Source organism: Canis aureus, chromosome 4 (assembly GCF_053574225.1).
Source record: "Canis aureus isolate CA01 chromosome 4, VMU_Caureus_v.1.0, whole genome shotgun sequence".
Lineage (NCBI taxonomy): Eukaryota > Metazoa > Chordata > Mammalia > Carnivora > Canidae > Canis > Canis aureus.
Genome location: NC_135614.1, coordinates 3,769,097 through 3,787,347, shown reverse-complemented (window position 1 = coordinate 3,787,347; position 18,251 = coordinate 3,769,097). Strand labels below are relative to the sequence as shown.

The 18,251-nt window shown below is 38.6% G+C and overlaps 1 protein-coding gene across 4 annotated transcripts in view; it reads left to right on the top strand.

Moving 5' to 3' along the window:
- The window catches only part of RYR2 (ryanodine receptor 2), a 727,449-nt gene extending 710,145 nt beyond the window's left edge, over window positions 1-17,304 (top strand). For all 4 annotated transcript variants that reach the window (XM_077894379.1, XM_077894378.1, XM_077894377.1 and 1 more), the window contains 7 exons: window positions 1,601-1,747; window positions 3,498-3,632; window positions 10,638-10,794; window positions 12,302-12,366; window positions 14,087-14,187; window positions 15,112-15,163; window positions 15,908-17,304. In XM_077894379.1, the coding sequence (XP_077750505.1) occupies window positions 1,601-1,747; window positions 3,498-3,632; window positions 10,638-10,794; window positions 12,302-12,366; window positions 14,087-14,187; window positions 15,112-15,163; window positions 15,908-16,003 (753 nt within the window). In that variant the 3' untranslated portion in view covers window positions 16,004-17,304. The remainder of the gene's footprint in view (window positions 1-1,600; window positions 1,748-3,497; window positions 3,633-10,637; window positions 10,795-12,301; window positions 12,367-14,086; window positions 14,188-15,111; window positions 15,164-15,907) is intronic.
- The last annotated feature ends 947 nt before the right edge of the window (window positions 17,305-18,251 follow it).

The window sequence follows — 18,251 nt, the reverse complement described above, 5'->3', positions numbered from 1 at the left end:
ACTCAAATGACCAGCTTCGACTCCTCCTTTCCTTCTCCTTCCAATATATACATTTAATTATGTGCCTAATTGGATTGTTTTTCAACCCTCTGTGATTCTCCCTTCTGCCCTGGCCAGTTCTGCTGCTAGTCAGGGCTCTCAGAACCTCCCCTGTGGGGTTGGCCAGTGGTATCCTAACAATGGATAAACCTTCTTTTAGAAAGAAATTTGACGTGAGTGAGCGCACTTTCCTCATTTGTAAATTTGGAGCTAAAATTTCTTATTTCGGGGGTCTTTTTAGAATAAAATGAGAAACTGTATGTAAAAATATATGGGGCAGTGACCAGCACTTGATAGGTGCTCAAGACACTTTCATAAAATGCTGCTTTTCATATACCATTATTCTGTATGATGCCCCAGGGGCTCTCATGTGCCTATGATGTGACCACATCCCTTAACTTGGCCTTGAGGACTCCAAGCCTGCTCTACATTTCCATATTTTCTGAAACAGAAACTCACTCTCAAACCGAACTGTCATTCTCGAGCACATTCTGCATAGTCTGTTTTCTTTTTTTCAACCTAATTTCTAACTTCAGCCCCAAACTGCCCATAAAAACTCTGTACCACTTTAGCCCCCTCTGTCTTGTTTTTGTTCTTTTTTAAGGCTTAATATATCCTCTAGTCAAAATGAAGGTTTCCAGCCCTTCCCAAAATAGGTAGCTCTCGACCCCACTGGCAAAACGTGCCTCATGCCCAAGAGACTCTAATCCAAAAAGCCAGTGTGATCACAGTATCTTTTATTCCTTTATTCATTCCCTCCCATCAAAAAGTATATATATTTTATAGCCTCTGTAAAGTTAATCCCTTACATTGATTGTAATCAAGATTTCTACAGATAGTATCAATTGTGTTATTAGGTTTATTACAGCCTTTAGTGACTTTAAATGGTATTTGTGTTTTCTCCTCGACTTGTTTTGGCTCCTGTAAAGTGAGATGCTTGGTTAATAAGACACCACATATAATCTCTTACAACTAGTAGGTCTCAACATACACTGACTTAGTGAGTAAATGAAAAATGAAAGAGGAAAGAAAAAGAGGGAGGGAAAGTTGGTTCTTTGGTTGACTGTAGAGCAGGGGCTCCCAGCGGGGGTAGTTTTGTCCCTCAAGGGACCTTTGTCAATGTCTGAGACACCTTTGGTGGTCGCAGGTAGGGAGGAGGGTGCTACTGGCATCTGGTGGATAGAGACCAGGGTTGCTACTAACCATCCTACAGTGCACAGGACAGCCCCCACAATATATTATCCAGTGTAAACTACCAGTAAGTGCTGAGGTGGAGATACCTTGCTATCAAATATTAAGTCAATAAAATTTTCTCTTTGGGAAGATTCATAAGAACACACTTTCTGATAGAAAAGTGAGAATGACGACATTGAACCTCTCAGAACAAACTAAGGGAAAATGAAATACACAAACCGACATAACTCATTAGAATGATATCAATGTATAGACTAGGAAGGTAAAGTAAATGAAGTGATTATATTAGAATGAAATCAGAGTAGCTTTTGACAATAGTGACTCATTCTGCCTTCTGATATGCTTCCCCCTTGTTTTGTCTTCTTAGTCTTTTCTCTACCTGGCCTGGTATATGACTATGTCCATTCTTGGACACTATAACAACTTTTTTTTTGCTGCTCATCTCCTTGACATTGCTATGGGGTTCAAAACACTAAGAACCATCTTGTCATCGGTAACGCACAATGGCAAACAGGTAAAGGTTAATCTTTTTTTTCACTCCTACAAAAAACAAAACAAAACAAAACAAAATGCTGACCAAAATAAACCTAACCTCCAATGGCAATGTACAGTTTTAAACATTTCTGTGAATGAAGGATCTGCACTTTTTCTTTTATAAACCATTAGGGATTATTAGTTGAAGAGTCCCCTAAACCTACTTTCAAGTCTTGATTTGACTGATTCACTGTATGACTGACCTTGGATAACTTAGTTAATGTTTTTAAATCTCTACTTCTTTTGTAAGATGAATACAATAGAAGTACCTGCCTTTTAGAGTTTTGGGTAAAATGAAATAAAGACATAAAGGTGTTAGCTTAGGCCCCGGCACATATGAAACATCCCCAGAAAATAGTTAATTTTTTCTTAATATGATATTTGCTCCATTTTATACTAGAGGGAACCAAAATGTGTTGTAGCATCCTGATGCACTAGTTGTAATAGTAATAAAACATGAGATGCCATGTTCTTAATTTAGTGTAATATTTCAAAAGTGGATATCTATGTGTTCTTTTCACCACTTTTAAATTGGGCAGAAAAAATAATGTTTCACACTTGTCAAGGTCCTACTTAGAGTACTTACATACTGGTTTAGTTCAGATAATCTATGTTTTAATGGAGCTCAATGATAATGTGAAAACTTTCATTATTAATAAACTTACCATAGTAGCATGTATTAATTGACTCATTCTCTATCAAGTGTCCACTGGGAGGTAACACATTGTATGTCAGTTATTTGGCTTAACACAGTCCTTCTTTCCCAGAATTTTATAATCCAGCATATTTTTAAATCTGATCCCCTGCAGAAAATGTGAACCATGCCCACCATTAAGTTCATGTGATTCATAGTTATATTAGCATGATCTTTAGTTTCCTAAATTTCAACATATTGTTCTTATATATGTCACTTTAATTTTTGAATGTATGGCATTAGCAAAAAAGTATACTATGCTAATTCATTCATAGTATTGAGTTCCTAATGTATTTAAAGAACTGAAGATGCTGAATCTATTGTGTATTTTCATGCAAAAGGTCTGGTCTGGCTCTACTTTTAATTAACTTCTAAAATTTTGTTGTTATTATTCCTTTTCTTTTTGAGCTAGCAATTTTTCATTTGCAGAAATATGAAGAGCTTAATAGTCCTTACAGGTAAAATATGCAGAAATTTACAGTGGCAGTGTACTCAATTTACAGACGTGAATTTAGCCCTCTATTCAGATAACATGTTTCCTCCAGATAATAATAAAGTGATTTCTGAAGGATTTGATGTATGCTGCCACAGTTGAGAACATAGGGATTCATTGTAATCAGAGGAAGTAGACAGAAAAAAAATGTACTTTTGCACGTTTAGATTTTCTGTGATATAACCAGAAATATATTTTTACCAACTTGGTAAAAGCCAACATATACATATTATGATCAATTTGGATATGAAAGTAAACCAGAGTTTATTCATCTCCAGCTGTAGTATGCATTTACTAGCCAATTAAGTAGGCAAGTTTTGCATGAAATAGTCTGACAGCTTGATACAATAAAGAGAATAGGAAAACAAATCTCCCCACTAGAGCATAAGAAAAGTATGGAGTGAGGTATGAATCCTACTATTTTCTAGTCTATAAATCCAGCTATGTGCTGTTGGAATGCTCTCCTCCCACACTGATGTCAAATATGCCAGTCATATACGTCTTGCATTTCTAATACGTGTTCAATGTCACATTGCTTTCCAGCTTGTGTTAACCGTTGGCTTATTAGCTGTTGTTGTATACCTGTATACTGTTGTGGCATTCAATTTTTTCCGAAAATTCTACAATAAAAGTGAAGATGGTGATACACCAGATATGAAATGTGATGATATGCTAACGGTAAGTTCATATGCTTCGATCTCACATGAATGAAAAAATTCCCCTGCTTCTTCAATCCGAGTGGTTTCTGTTAGTTTTATTCTTCAACCACGTGGAAGAGAAAAGAACATGCACAGTAAAAAAGCTGTGTGGCTCTTTAAAAAATATTAACACTTTTTATTTTTTTATGGAACATAAAGGGCTATTTCTACCATTTTGTATATCTGCTGCACCAACCTGATAATCAGCAGATTTCCTGCATAAACACTTTATTGGTTCATAGATTCCAGGACAGCAGGTAAAATTATTTCTTTGGAGAATATTTTGAAGTGATCTGTTTGCTAGTTAATGGTATTAACTAACATCACTAAGTTCCAAAAATGTATCTCTTAATAGAACCGTTAGTTATTGCTTTTTTATTCAGTATTCTGGCTTAAATTATCTTTTTAGTTGGTTTTAAAATCAATGGTTGAGAAAGTTTTCAGGTTGCTCTATCACTATTCTATAACCCACCTCTCTGAAAATGATAAATCAGAAGCTATCCTACATGAGATCTTAGATTGAAAATATGTACCTCTAGCTGAAAGGAGATGAAGTCTTCAGTGAGGACCAAATAGAAATACCTACATAATTGAGGTTAGTGGGGAAAGTAAGAAACTAATAAAATGATAGTATAACTACTCTAGAAAAAATAAACATCCCAAAAGAGTAGTGAGAGACAACTACTAATATTATAAAAACTAACACTTCAGTCAGGCTTTGAACTAGAGAATGATAAATCTAGGGACAGGATAGAGAGTCTAGAAATACACTTGGAAATTAAAAATATGACAAAAGTGGCTTTTAAAATTGTGAATGGCAAAGAATTCAATAAATAGTATTGGTACTATGAATGTGCTTTTGAGGAAATTTTGATAAAACCTGTTTTCCATCCTAGTTCTTTAAATTGAAATAAATTCTGAATGGAACAAATACTTTAATGCAAAAAAAAAAAAAAAAGAACAACATTTGACTTTTGAAATAATAATAATTTTTAAATGAAAAAAGGTATTCCTGAGTATGATATAAAACCTAGGATGCATGGAAGCCTAAAAAAATTACTTTAAAAGGAAAAACTGTAAGCAAAATCTTAAAGACAAATGAGAAACTGAGGAAAATATATTCAACACTGCAACAAGGGGCCAGTGTCCTTAATTTACTAAGTCCTCATCACATCCCTAGGAAATAAGCCAATAGAAAAATGAACAGACTCTGTCTAGACAACTCATGGTAAAATTCCATCAGCTTATAAATTGGAAAAATGCTTACCCTCTAGTGTAATTAAAGAAATGTAAATCAAAAAACAATTGACTATTATTTTTACCTATCAGGTTTATAAAATATTAAAGTTTGTTAATATCCACGGTTGTTAAATTGATGGAAAAACTGGCACTTTCATGAATATTTGTTGAGAATTTAACACAATGATTTTAGAGAAATTTTGCAATGTCCGTCACATTTTTTTGTTGTACCTACCCTTTGCCTTGTCAGTTCCACTGCTAGTATTGATTTAGACATTTATTTACAAATATGCTCCAGTGGGTTCAAAGATACTTGCTGCTATCACAAATTGGAAATAATCTAACTTATCAATAGAGTCCCGATTAAGTCAATTATGGCAAATCCATACAATGGAAAAGTAGGTAGCTATTTAAAAATATGACAAATATGCAGGTGTTGATATAGAAAGACATACAAATTGCATTTAAGTGAGGGGAAGCAAGATCTTGAACAGTATTATGATAAGATCCTAATTGTGTAAACACACACACACACACACTTAAAATGAACATAATAGATATGCTGTAATATGGATACAGTGTTTCTGGAAGGATACAGAGGAAACTGATAACAAGGGTTCCTACAATGAAGAGGACCAGAAATTAGAGAGAGAATTAATTTACACAATAAGGGACTAGTCACTGATAGTAATGTCCACCAGAGTCACTAACATGCAATACCTTACAATCAGTAAGGAGGCACTTTCAAGATCCTTCATCTCCTCTTCTGGGAACTGCTTTTATTTTTATTTATTTTAAAGATTTTATTTATTCACGAGAGAGACAGAGTCAGAGACATAGCCTGCTTCTCCCTCTATGTCTCTGCTTCTCTCTCTGTCTCTCATGAATAAATAGAATCTTGAAAAAGAAAAAAAAAAAAGAAGCTAGCAAAACCAAGCAGCTAGCAAGACAGAAGAAGGGTGGAGTAGGAGGAGGTGGTCAGGTTTAATTTCTTTCATTTAGTTCTCAAAAGAGAATCCTTCCTTTACATCTCTAGCATTTAGACTTCACAGGGTGAAGTCTAGAGTATTGTTTGCTTGAGATAGGTTTTCTTCAGTCAGGCCCTATTTTCTGGGCATCACGCTGAGCTTCCACTGCCTTTGCTGTTTCCGGTTGTTTCCTAGGGTATGTAGAATGTTTTTGGTTTTCACGGGGACACGGTTCACCTGCCAGTGTTTCATACCTAACAGCAGGTGGCGATGTAGCTGCAGTTTTGCAGACTCGGTGATGATTGACACTTGGCTGGTTTCCTCCCTCCCTTCCTCTCTCTCCTCCTTTTCAGTGCTTCCCTCCCTTCCTTTCTCCCTCCCTCCCTCCCTTCTTCTTTCTTTTTATTTTTCCATTTATTTATTTAGGATCATGGTGTTTTGAGCCTGAGAATCTAATTAAGCCAGCAGTGTCCTGAGAGAATTTGAATCTCCTCTCTAAGAATGTAGAAGAAAGTGAAAAATGACCCTAAGTTCCCAGCAAAAGCTGACTGTAACTACAAGCCAGGGAAAGTGACTTGGCTGGCATATCTGAAACATTCATCTCAAAAGGTGTAGTTCTCAACCTCAGATTCACCAGGGCAGCTCTTTGTGACTCCATAAGTCAGAAGCCACCCCAGATCCCAAATTAGAAACTGCAGGGTAGGTGTCAAGACCTATGTGTTTTGGAAAAAAAACAAAACAAAACAAAACTTTCTAAGTGGTTGAGATAACAAGTCACTCCTAGGGAAGCAACTAGCTTAGGTGATTGTTCCTTTTATTTTTTTTTAAAGATTTATTTATTTTAGAAAACAACAGAGTGCACCAGGTTGGGGTAGGGGGAGAGGATGGAGGGGGAGGACCTGGGGGAGCAGGGGTGGGGATGGAAGCAGACCCTACAGTGAGTGTGGAGCCCTACCCTTGGCTCTATCCCAGGACCCTGATCATGACCTGGGACGACACCAAGAGTTGGATACTTAACCAAGTGAGCCACCCAGGTACCCCTATTCTGAATCACTTATTTTACACTATTCTCCCAACAAGTAATCTGTCTCTGTCTCTATTTCTCTCCTTTCTACTTTTTTTGTTTTTGTTTTTTGGTCAGGATAAAGATCTTATAAAGCCCTACACCAATCCACCAGAAACTGTTCCTCCTCAGTTTTCTAAAGCTGTCATAAACAGTGATTAACCCCGGAATGAATCCACTGAGATGAGTGACTAGGGGAGAAGCCACAGAATATTAAATCCGGAGAATTAACAACTGTCTATTTCCAGGGTTCGTAGTGCCAGGCACCTTTCTTCCTCATGATTCAGATTCTCTGAACAAAGTACATCTGTGTCATCTGGAATTATTCTTGCCATTCTCTAGCTCTGACCATCAGGTTTGAGCTGATTCTATGAAAAGGAAGCTGAATGAGAGATGTTTCCATTTTCAGGAGCAGAATGATAACCCAAAAATGAAAAGCCTGACAGCCCCATGTTAACAGGTGTTTACCACACTGCTTTGTACTCTACCACAGCAGCCACCTACCTACTATTTCTGGGGATAACCAGGTAGTGACAGTTAAGGTTGGTAAAATCAGTATCAAAATCCGACCGGTGAACCATGCATTTTATTGACTAACCAATCAAATCTGTAAGACTACTATCTGCACTATCTTTTCAGCATGGTCATAAGTCTATTATTGAAATATGGTGGAATCCTTTTTTCAACATCAGAGTTGTCAGAGAATGAAGGTGAGCATAAAGACAGGGATATTGCTGGGAGAAGCTAGATGACTGACAGATCTGAAAAGTCTCCTTTCAGAATAGTAAATAGAAGACATTTACTTCAGTAATTTAGCCTCATTCCATAGTCTTATCTTCAGCTGTGCATGTCTAGAAAGTAAAAGTGTATCATTTTCTTGAGGAGAGACTCACATTAACCAGGCTCCTGAGAGTCAGTTGTAGGAGTCAGAATACCAACATCCAACTCATTAAGAGTTTGTGCCACAAGTCAACACAGTCTCTTCCCTTTGGAAAACTCTATGTTTTTTCCAAGACTCAATCCAACATCTCAATCCAACCAAGACTCAATCCAACATCTTGGTTAGCAGCATTTAGCAAAAGGAAGGAGCTAGATGATCTTAGTCCCCTACATGTCAAGCAGGCAGGATTTTGGAGCTAGGACATTCTAGAAGCTGGGTAGGGAGTTGCAGTGATCCACTGTTGGCCTACTATGGGTATAGTAGGAGTGTGGGGAGACAAAGGTCCAGAACTGGATATGGAGAAGTACCAGACCCGAGCCAGGCAGAATGTCAAAATTGAGTCCCCAGCCCAGAGAGGGGATTACGAACAAAGCTAAGTACGATGAAGCCAGGAAAGGAGGACCCATGTTAGTTCACTAAGTAAAGAGTAGGCAGCTGCAATAATTATCTCCTGTGGCCATGATTAAGCACAGATGAAGACATACCTGGAGAGAAACCTACAACCCAATCTTTTCTTAATAAAAATAAATGCTTATAGTCAAAATAATTCTAACAATATGTAAGAGTATACAGTGAAAATAAAATTTCCTACAGATCTACTGTTCTGAGTTTCAAGCACTGTTTTAGACACACAGTTCAGGGAAATTAATGTAGTGTCCCAGGGGGTATTTTTTGAAGTGACTATCTTAAAAAATTTTACTTCCAGAGTTTACTTCAGTAGGGAGTACCAAGAATGCCCAGTGTTTATGCCTCTAGGAGAGCCAGATGCACAGTTCAGGTTAGGCACCATTGGTCTCACTGGGTTGTCTCTAAAGAGTGACTTTCAAGGCCTCTCTGTAAGAGAACCCCTTACCTGAGCTCCAGAACAGTTCTTGGGGTAGGGGGTGGAAGGCAGAGCTGCCTTATGATACTCTTTGTTCACTGTGTGCCAGACTGACACTTTCTTTCTGAGTGATCCAATCTTTTTATTATTATTATTATTCTGTTCATTAAATTCCAGGTATCTGACCCAGCAAACTTTTTATCTACATATATCACTGTATTAGCTGTTGAACTATGAGCATCTTGGTATCACCTTGCTGCCAGTCCTATGCCTGCACTTTGTGCTTTTTAAGGTGATCTGAGAATTTGAGGTTTATGGGTTGAGGCAGTGAAGTCTCCATAAGAACACTAATCAGTTATGTATTTTCACTCCTCATTCATCCCACAAGGGATTTCTAAGTTCCTATCATGTGTTGGATATTATTTTAGGCTCTGATAAAAGAGCAGTATAGGCTCTGATAAAAGAGCAGTAACCAGAGTAGTTCTTGTAATGATGCCAATTCTAGTGGAGTGAGAGAGATCATAAAGCATCAAAAACAGGTAAATTGGAGATACAGGTCTGGAATTCAAGAAAGAGATGCAAGGTGTAAACAAATGTTTTTGAGTAATTAGCACAGAGATGAGAACTTAAGTATGAAATGGGGAACATTCCCCTAGCAAGTGTCCTAAAAGAAGAAAGGTCAAAGAACCCAATGCTGGGGCATCTCCCTATCATGAAAATATAGGGAGATGAGTAAGAAGTGGCCAAGGCAGCTGAAAAGGAATGGCCAGAAGTGTAGAAGAAAACCAGGGGATTTTAGTGTCTCTCCAAGTGGAGTCAGTGTTTCAGGTCTTGCCCCCTCTTCATTATGGCAGATGGCGGGTAAATGTGTTTTGCATTGATGGGTGACATCAGTTGGGTAAATCAGAAGGTCTGAAAGTGTCTAGAAGGCCACATGGAGAAAGGATTATTAATCAAAGGTCAAAAGGATAAAAGAAATGGCATAAGGGTGGGAAATTATTTTTCAAGATGAAAAGAATATGCAAACCAAGATCTAGAATAGGAATAGTTTATCTGAGGGGTGTGGATAGAGTGGAAAGTGTTGCTTGAGAGCTGTGACCAATCACTGGAGAGGGGCTGAAGTGTCACTAGCATGGCCCCAACGTGGCGAGTATGAGCTTATCCTGAATAAAGATAAACCATTGACGCTTTAAGCCACTGACTCTCAGCTGTTGTGATTTTGCTCCTCAGCGACAGCAATGTTTGTGGACATTTTTGGTTATCTACAGAATGGGGTGCTCTCGGTGTTGAGTAGGTAGAGGCCAGGGATCCTTCTAAATTATCCTGTGATGCACAGGATAGACCTCACACAAAAAATGATCCTGCCCAAACTTTTCTGCTGCAGGCACTTGGAGCTGTACTTATTATTGGTTCTTAAATGCTGCAGACTTTAAATAATGAACTGTTATTTCCTCCCTGCCTCTCTCTTTTATCTTTCTTCTTTCTTCTACATGTTCAAGTAGAAAAATTTCAGCATCATATTCCATACATGACAGATGAGTGGATGGTGAATATTATTGGGTCTGTTTTTTCTAGCTTAATCTACACATCTTTAACTTCCTCTTTCCTATGTCTGTTATACTGAAAAAAAATGAACAGGGTGATCAAACATAGTTTTGTGTTTTGATGTGATCTTATGTGATCTTAGTAGAATCACCTAATGCCAGATGCTAGTGAGGGATTTTTCACTCTCTGCAAAGTGGGACAGAAGGTACTGGACAGAGTGTGCAGTGTAGAATTTTACTTAAAAGGCAGCAGAGTAGAAGAGCCCAGAGTTTGTGTCACAATCACAAATACTAAAACAAAAAAGAGTTCCAGAGTGAGGATTAGGAACTAGAGAGAGAATCTTAGCTCTGTTGAATGTGAAAACAGGCCATGTTCCTCCAAGAAGTGACCATTTCTCTCTCTTCCAGTGCTATATGTTCCACATGTATGTTGGGGTACGTGCTGGAGGGGGTATTGGTGATGAAATTGAAGACCCAGCAGGTGATGAATATGAGATCTATCGAATCATCTTTGACATCACCTTCTTCTTCTTCGTGATTGTCATCCTCTTGGCTATAATACAAGGTAAGCATTGTCCTCACTGAAGTTCCAGAGGATCTAGAATTTGAGCCACCTGGTTGTCCAGACTAACATGAAGGTAGGGTAAGAATGTCAAATGCTTTCTGAAAAAGCCAACTAGAACTTTTCCTTTTGGGATTTCTTCCTTTGAAATCTGTAGAGGGAAAATCAGAGCAGCATGGGACCCTGGTGTAGGGGAAGATACATACAGGTGTCTTTGGACTCTTTTCCCATAACTCGGTGGAAAGAGCACTTTCCTCAGCTTGACTTTATGCCCTACCACTTGCTGACTTTACAACATGGGGTGGGTGACCCATGTAACTAATGCCCATTGGGTCTATCAAATGGAAATTATATAAATATCTAAACCATAGTATTATTGAAAAGTTTCACTTTTTTCTTTTTAAGAAGTGATATAAATACACACACACACACACACACACACAGTACCTAATGCACAATCAGTGCCTCCTAAATAATCCTAAGGTTTTCATCGTTGTACATCTACACTATGTGCCTGGCACATGTATTAACTCATTTTACCCTCATGCATCCTGTGAAAATGATGCTGTTATTTACATTTGAAGAAAGAGAACCATAAGTCGTCTAAGTAACTTGGCCACAAGTGCACGGTTAAGAGGTATCAGTACTGAAATCCAAACCCAGGGTGTCAGGACCCAGAGCCCTTCATTTAAAACCTGAATGGCATATTGACCTACTAGTTCTTCTTTTTACTCCAAGGACTCTTGGAATTAGGTGTTTTTCTCCCTCAGAAAAATCACTCTTGTTATCTTTTTCTGCTCATCCTTTTATCCTGGCTTGAATTAAATGTCTATAAACGTGATATCATCTTCTAAGTTCTCCAGGCACAAAACAGTCCTTTTTTTTTTTTCTCAGTAAAGTACATGAACAAGTTGAAAGGTTTTAAAGTCCATCCTTTATGTCTTTATTGAGTGTGACAATGATGTGTTTTCTAAGAGAGCAAATTCATAAAACCCTCGGAAGATGTGCAGCCAGTAAGTCACAGGAGGAAAAACAGCGCGGTGCTGTTCGTTCCTGGCTGACATAGTTAATAACATGATGGCAAATTTCTTTGTCAGGAACTTGAGAAAAGAATGATTTAAGGCACATTCTTCAGTTAATATGGCAATGTTTGACTTACAAATTGGTACTTGAGAATCTCATTAGTGGAGTTCTCTGCACTTTCCAACCAGAAATCACAATCCTTTCTCTGAACGAAGTAGCAGGTAACATACCATCTGTATATGCCAAGGTATATATGCGAAAGGTTTTTCCTGCTGTCATTTCATTTTTAAACCCACTTCTGCTCCCAAAGAGATAAAGCTGCCACCCCAGGAGGTGAATTGGGTGTGTGCTCACAGCTTTTACCACCTTCTGAGCATTTCCCAGCATGGCTATACATTTTTCCCTTTCCTTGGAAGGATTCACCAAGGGGCTATGAATTTAATTCTTCTCTGGTTGATAAAGATAAAGTGTTTTTATTGAACACTAGGTTTAATTATTGATGCTTTTGGAGAACTAAGAGACCAACAGGAGCAAGTCAAAGAAGACATGGAGGTGAGTCTGTCCAAGTCTGACCCAGCTTTGTCATTGTTGTGGGCATTTCTTTTCCTGTCTTTATCCAAAAATGGTGAATGCAGGAGAAAGTAGGAAAAGGACACAAACAATGTATGGCTGCCCTGGCTTGTTTTTAGTCCAGGCAATACATACGACTGGCTGGCATGCTGGCTTGGAAGTGTGGCAGGCTCTGGGTGCATGCAAACCAACATGGCACCGTCCACCCCTCAAAAAGCAGGAGAACCACCCATTCAAAATCATGGATTCACTGACCAAGAAGTAAATAGACAATTGTATATAGGTAAACAGACTAGTATATTGAATCCTTTGTAATAACTCATTGGAGAAATTTATAGTTTTACTTACAGGCTGTAAACCAGAAATAGGTGTTAAGCAGGGTGATGGGGTTTCCATTTTACAAAGATAACTATGGTTTAAAACATGGGGAGTCCATTAGCCACTGGCAAGACCAGGGGCAGGGAAGCAGGCTGTGAACCTTTTTTAGGCAGGAGATTATGAGGCTCCTGCTGAAGAAATCCACTGAAGATGTAGGAACCAGACGGATTCAAGCAGTCCTTTGGAGTTGGCATGGAGAGAAGTGGGTGACAGCCAGAGATGCAGAGGATGAAGGGTTTGGAGCAAGAAGGGAGGGTACCCGGATTTCCAGGTTGGGGTACCAGAAGGATGGTAGCTCAGTTACACCTGGAGTAACAGAGAGGTAACACAGAGGAGAGGCAGGTTCATGGGAGAGCTGTTAAGTGTGAGCCCATTTAGTTAAGACATCAGGAAGTATAAAGACCTATTGCTGACTGTGGTCTATTGCTGTCCACAGTTGTTGATCAATAAGGCAGAGAGAATTTAATAAATTATCTTAATCATCCTGAGTCTAGGTCCTAGAATCTAAGGCACTGTAAACATGCCTTCGATGGTATTAAAGTTTCTAATTTGCAAGGAAGATGAGCATCTGGAGCCACATGAGGGCCACAATTATTAAATTCACTTGAGTTGATACATATGAAACTCTAGTAATAAAACAGAAGGCCTGCTTCTCCTTGGGTTTTGTGTGCTAGTCCTGCAGATGGTACTGCTCTCAGAGGTACAGTGAGAGCAAGCTAAGGAGCAGAAAGCACAGGCACCCCATCCTGAGAGTAGAAAGTTATCTCAGTATATGTTCCTCGGTTAATTCTGTATCTAGCACGGTGCCTGGCACATGGCAGACCCTCTCCCAGTCATGGATTGAACGCCCCACAGTGTGGTATTTGATTTGGCCCTCTCCAAGTGGGAGTAATCTGTGCCTTTCCCCGCTTGGTCATCAGACTTTGTTCGGGTAGGTACCAAGCTTGTGGTTTTCAGTAGAGGACACACTGAATCCCGCCTACATGATCTCCGTCAACGTCATGAACAAGAGTGATCACTGAGTCTGGGCATTCCCACTTAGGGCTGGAGAAAATTAGGAAAAGACAGTGCTTTCCAGCCATCATTATCCCGTACACTTCTTTCTACATCTAGTACTTGTTGCTGGTACCCCTGTCTTCATGCCTCCAGCAAGATATAGTTGTGGCAACAGTTATATTAGTATTCATGTGCTTGCCTCAGCCTTGCCTCATGACCTTATACAAATTTTGAGTAAACAAAAAAGCTGCCCCTAAGTGGTGAGTTGTGTGTTCCTTTGTTTTGATTTCTGAAATCTGACATTTTAATATTTCCCTTTGTCTTCTAGACTAAATGCTTCATCTGTGGGATAGGCAATGATTACTTCGACACAGTGCCACATGGCTTTGAAACCCACACTTTACAGGAACACAACTTGGCTAATTACCTGTGAGTGTACCAGTCTTGAACTCTTCAGACTCTTCTGGTGCCCACTACCCTGTGCCCATCAATGCCTCCTTCTAAGCAAGCTTGAGAAACAAAAGAGAGATGTGGCTTCCGTTTCTTTATACCGTCGTGCTCAGGCTTTGAGAGAAAGACCCACGCTAGTGGTCCTCCTGTTCCCAGGAGGAGGTTGACAAAGGAAAGAACTTGCAGCCCTTTGTGTGAATGAGACCTTCTAGAACATGAACTGGAAAGGTGGAAAAGAATAAGTGGAATACATGATCAGGCTCTAAAAGAGCCTGGGCCATGGTTCCCATTTCAAGTAGGAAAGACTCCAGCTGCTTCCTAGAGATAGAAGGATCTCCATTTTTCTTTTCTGATGACCTACAGATCTCTTTAGGCACTATTATCTCTCTAGACACTATATTTTAACACAGTTAAAGTTGCATTTTTTTTTTAAATACATAAAAATCTGGCTATTCCTTAGGACTAACTCAAACTGTAGTTCAGTAAAATACAATTCTTAGTTTCTAACCCAATTTTAGTATCAAACAGAAGAGATGCAGAGTAGCAAAAGAAAAAAAAAAAAAGCTGGCTTTGGAATTCATAGCTGTGGGGCATTTGGCAAGTTATTTAAACTTCTTAATCCCTGGTTTTCCAAGTGGGGACTGTGATTCCTAGTCCATGAGTAAATAAATATGGTGAGGTATAACTTGATCTGTGCACACAGTTTAGCTCCTTTGAAAAAATATTTTTTTAAAAAAGGTTAAGCTTTTGATTCCCATTGGCATTTTTTTTTGCCTTGCTGTTTTGATCCATTTCTTTGCCCTGCCAACAGTGTGAAGAGTTAGCCTATAGCCAGATCACAAAGTGTCTGTGTATGCCCACATTTCCATTCCACCCATTTCTGATTAATCTCTCTATCTGTAGGTTTTTTCTGATGTATCTCATAAACAAGGATGAAACAGAGCACACAGGACAGGTAGGTAAACAATAATCATATACCACCTTCTGAAAGAAGTGATAGAGAATTCATACATTGTGAGAATATGTGTACATTAAACAAGAAGAGCTAGAATTACTTTCAGATATTAGTCATTGTATCTCAATAAAAAATTCCTGTTATCCTGGACAAGTATGCAAAGATCGTCTTTATAGAAAAAGTACAACTGTTAAGTTCACATAAAAAAAATTAAGATTTGATTAGCTGAACATGCTGAGTTTGGGTTTTGATGAGTATAATGGCCCTGACTGCTTAATCAGATAGCAGATGATCCCACATGAACTTCAATCTACAGGATTAGGGTCAGTTAAAAATAATTGTGTATGAAATGTCAAAGGTTCTCTTTAAGTATCTGAAGTTCTCCCTCTGCAGATATTTGCCTCCAGTTGTTAAGAGTTTGAATTTGAAGGCTACAAGTAATAATAGTATTATCTTTAAAAGAACTCTTAAATTCATATACTGCAAATAGGTTTTTTAATCATTATTGTATTATGGCCCAAATGAAGATTGATTATTAATAGAAGTGAGGTAGGTTATGGTTAGGAAGTCTCTAAATGAATATGGGCTTTTCCAATCATGTAAATTATGTGTAATTACACAGTTAACCTAGATATTTGATATATACATGCAACAAATTTGTGTTTCTCTCCTTCTTCTATTTTGTGGTAATGTACAGATTCTGGGGAAAGACAGGACGTTAATACATCTCCTTTACTTTTACAGGAATCTTATGTCTGGAAGATGTATCAAGAAAGGTGCTGGGAATTCTTCCCAGCAGGGGACTGTTTCCGGAAACAGTATGAGGACCAGCTAAATTAAACTCCGATCATCTCTGAAAGCCAAAACATACACATTCACTCTGTCTCAGTCTCTCTCTCTCTCTCTCTCTCTCTCTGCTCCCTTGGAAACATCCTGCTGAATTTGTGAATTGCCAGGATTATATGCTTTCTGGGAGTAGTGAACTCTGCTTCTGAAGACCTGACTGTGCTTTTTTCCCCCACCTTGTGTGTTTTCTTTGAGAATAAAGACTGAAGAATAATCTAAATTCATACACAAAATAGGAACTCTGGAAAGAACACTCTTTTGGACACTCTCAATCACAACACCAACAGACCAATTTCCTTGTGAGACTCCTGGAAGTCCCCTTGAGCTATGGGACAGTCACAGAGAAGCGTGGCAGCCACACTCATCCAGCCCCTTTATTTCGCCATCTTGAAAGGAACTTTCTAATGGTCACAGAGCATTGTAGCATTTAATTGATTGCCGTGGACACCAGTTACGAAGGGAAATAGTGCCTTACTATATGTGGGTTGAGCTATGCAGAAGATATGTGCATGAAAAAACATCTTTATTTTATGTCAATCTTTTTTTTTCTTAGGTTGATTTTGTGGTTTCTTTTTCTTTGTTCTTTTCTCTGGTGGGGGAGGGTAAGAAAGGCAGTTTGTGCAAACCTTTTTTAAAAGAGACAGGTGGTCTGTCTCAGGACGAGAGACATTCACTAAATTCACGTTTACCCTCCCCATGTGCTCCTGCTCTTATTTTGGTAATGCTCTGATGCAACATTGCAACTTTATGAAATCTTTGTATGAAAACAAAAAGACTGCAAAAAATATACTTTCAAAAGGAATAATTCATTGCATGTTTATTATGCAAGTTTAAAAGAACAAAGAAAACCTCCAGAAGCAAGTTGATCAACGTGAGAGAACTTTCATGATAATTATATTCATAGTAATAAAGTGTCGTGGGCTTAATTGTATATTTGGAGCCAGTGTCATCTACCAACAATGTGATACATTATGAACTTGACAGTTTTGGGTTTTCTCTTTCTTTTGGTCACCTGCAATCAGTTGCTGATTAAGGACTTCTTGTCAGGCCATTTTTAATATCAAAGCTGAAGCAATATCCATTCAGGGATTTCATCAGTTGCATCAAAAAACACGGATGATGATTATCAATCACTCCATTTTGAGTCCTTTTAAATGTAATGCTTATCTTTACAAATAAAAAGACAGGCTCAGAATGGAAGCAAGATCATTTTGCAAACATTGGAGCTCTTTTATTACCAGTATGCTTGTTAATTTTAGAATTGTAAAACTGCTCTGATTAAACTATTTAACTAATGTTCTCACTCTCCTCTTTCCCCATTTCACTTATAGTTAAGAGGCTTTAAAAAACCTTGAGCTTTTAACGTGAGGGGGGTGCTAGGGCAATGCAAATCCTGCCCTACAGACTTAACACATGCAGATTTCCAGTTTGCTGCTTTTAGGATTATGGAACCTCAGAGTCAGCAAGCAGTTTGAATCACCTTGCCTCACTCCTGCCATCTCCCTGACTCGGGGTCATCCCGAGTTCCTTAAGAACCACCAATAACAGAAAAATCACGGTCTCCAAAATCATTTGGCTTTTACACACCTCTCATTCTAGAAGATTCTTCCTTGCTCAGGGCAAATTTGTTTCCCTGTAATAGTAGGGGTTCATTTTCTGCCTTCATATGAAAGAGTTAACTGGCACACTAGTAAGTTGTGTATTAAACACTTACTGGCACAACACCAGGGCTATGGTACCTAGATGTTGTATTTGTCTTTTGGCCTCATTTTATTTGGGAGGAGGAATAGTATCAATTTGGCCACACCGTGGGAACTCCCAAGCCTGCCCAAGGAGGTGCTCTTATGTCCCAAGGAGTCTGAATAAAATAGATCAGTTCTATAAAACATCAGAAAGCATGTTCCCCTTTGCTATGAAACACTGCAGGGAAAGCATACAGTGAAGAAGAATTAAATATTTCTCCAGGACATAAAATCAGATCTTCTATTACTAAGGCAAAGGCAGATTTGATATGAAACAACACAGTTGAAAAGGGAGTGAGCAAATCCCAGTGGTCACCTGTTCTGGATTTTGCAGACTTGTTGACTCTCCTAATTGATTGCTTCTGGCATTATTGCCTGGGAAGGTGACAGTGCTCATAGAGAAGCCCCAAGAAAAAGGCTGAATTATGGAAAGGAAGCTTCCCTCTACCCGCGGACTTTGGGCATCAGCATTGGAGGAAGAGTCAGGGAGCAGACCCAGT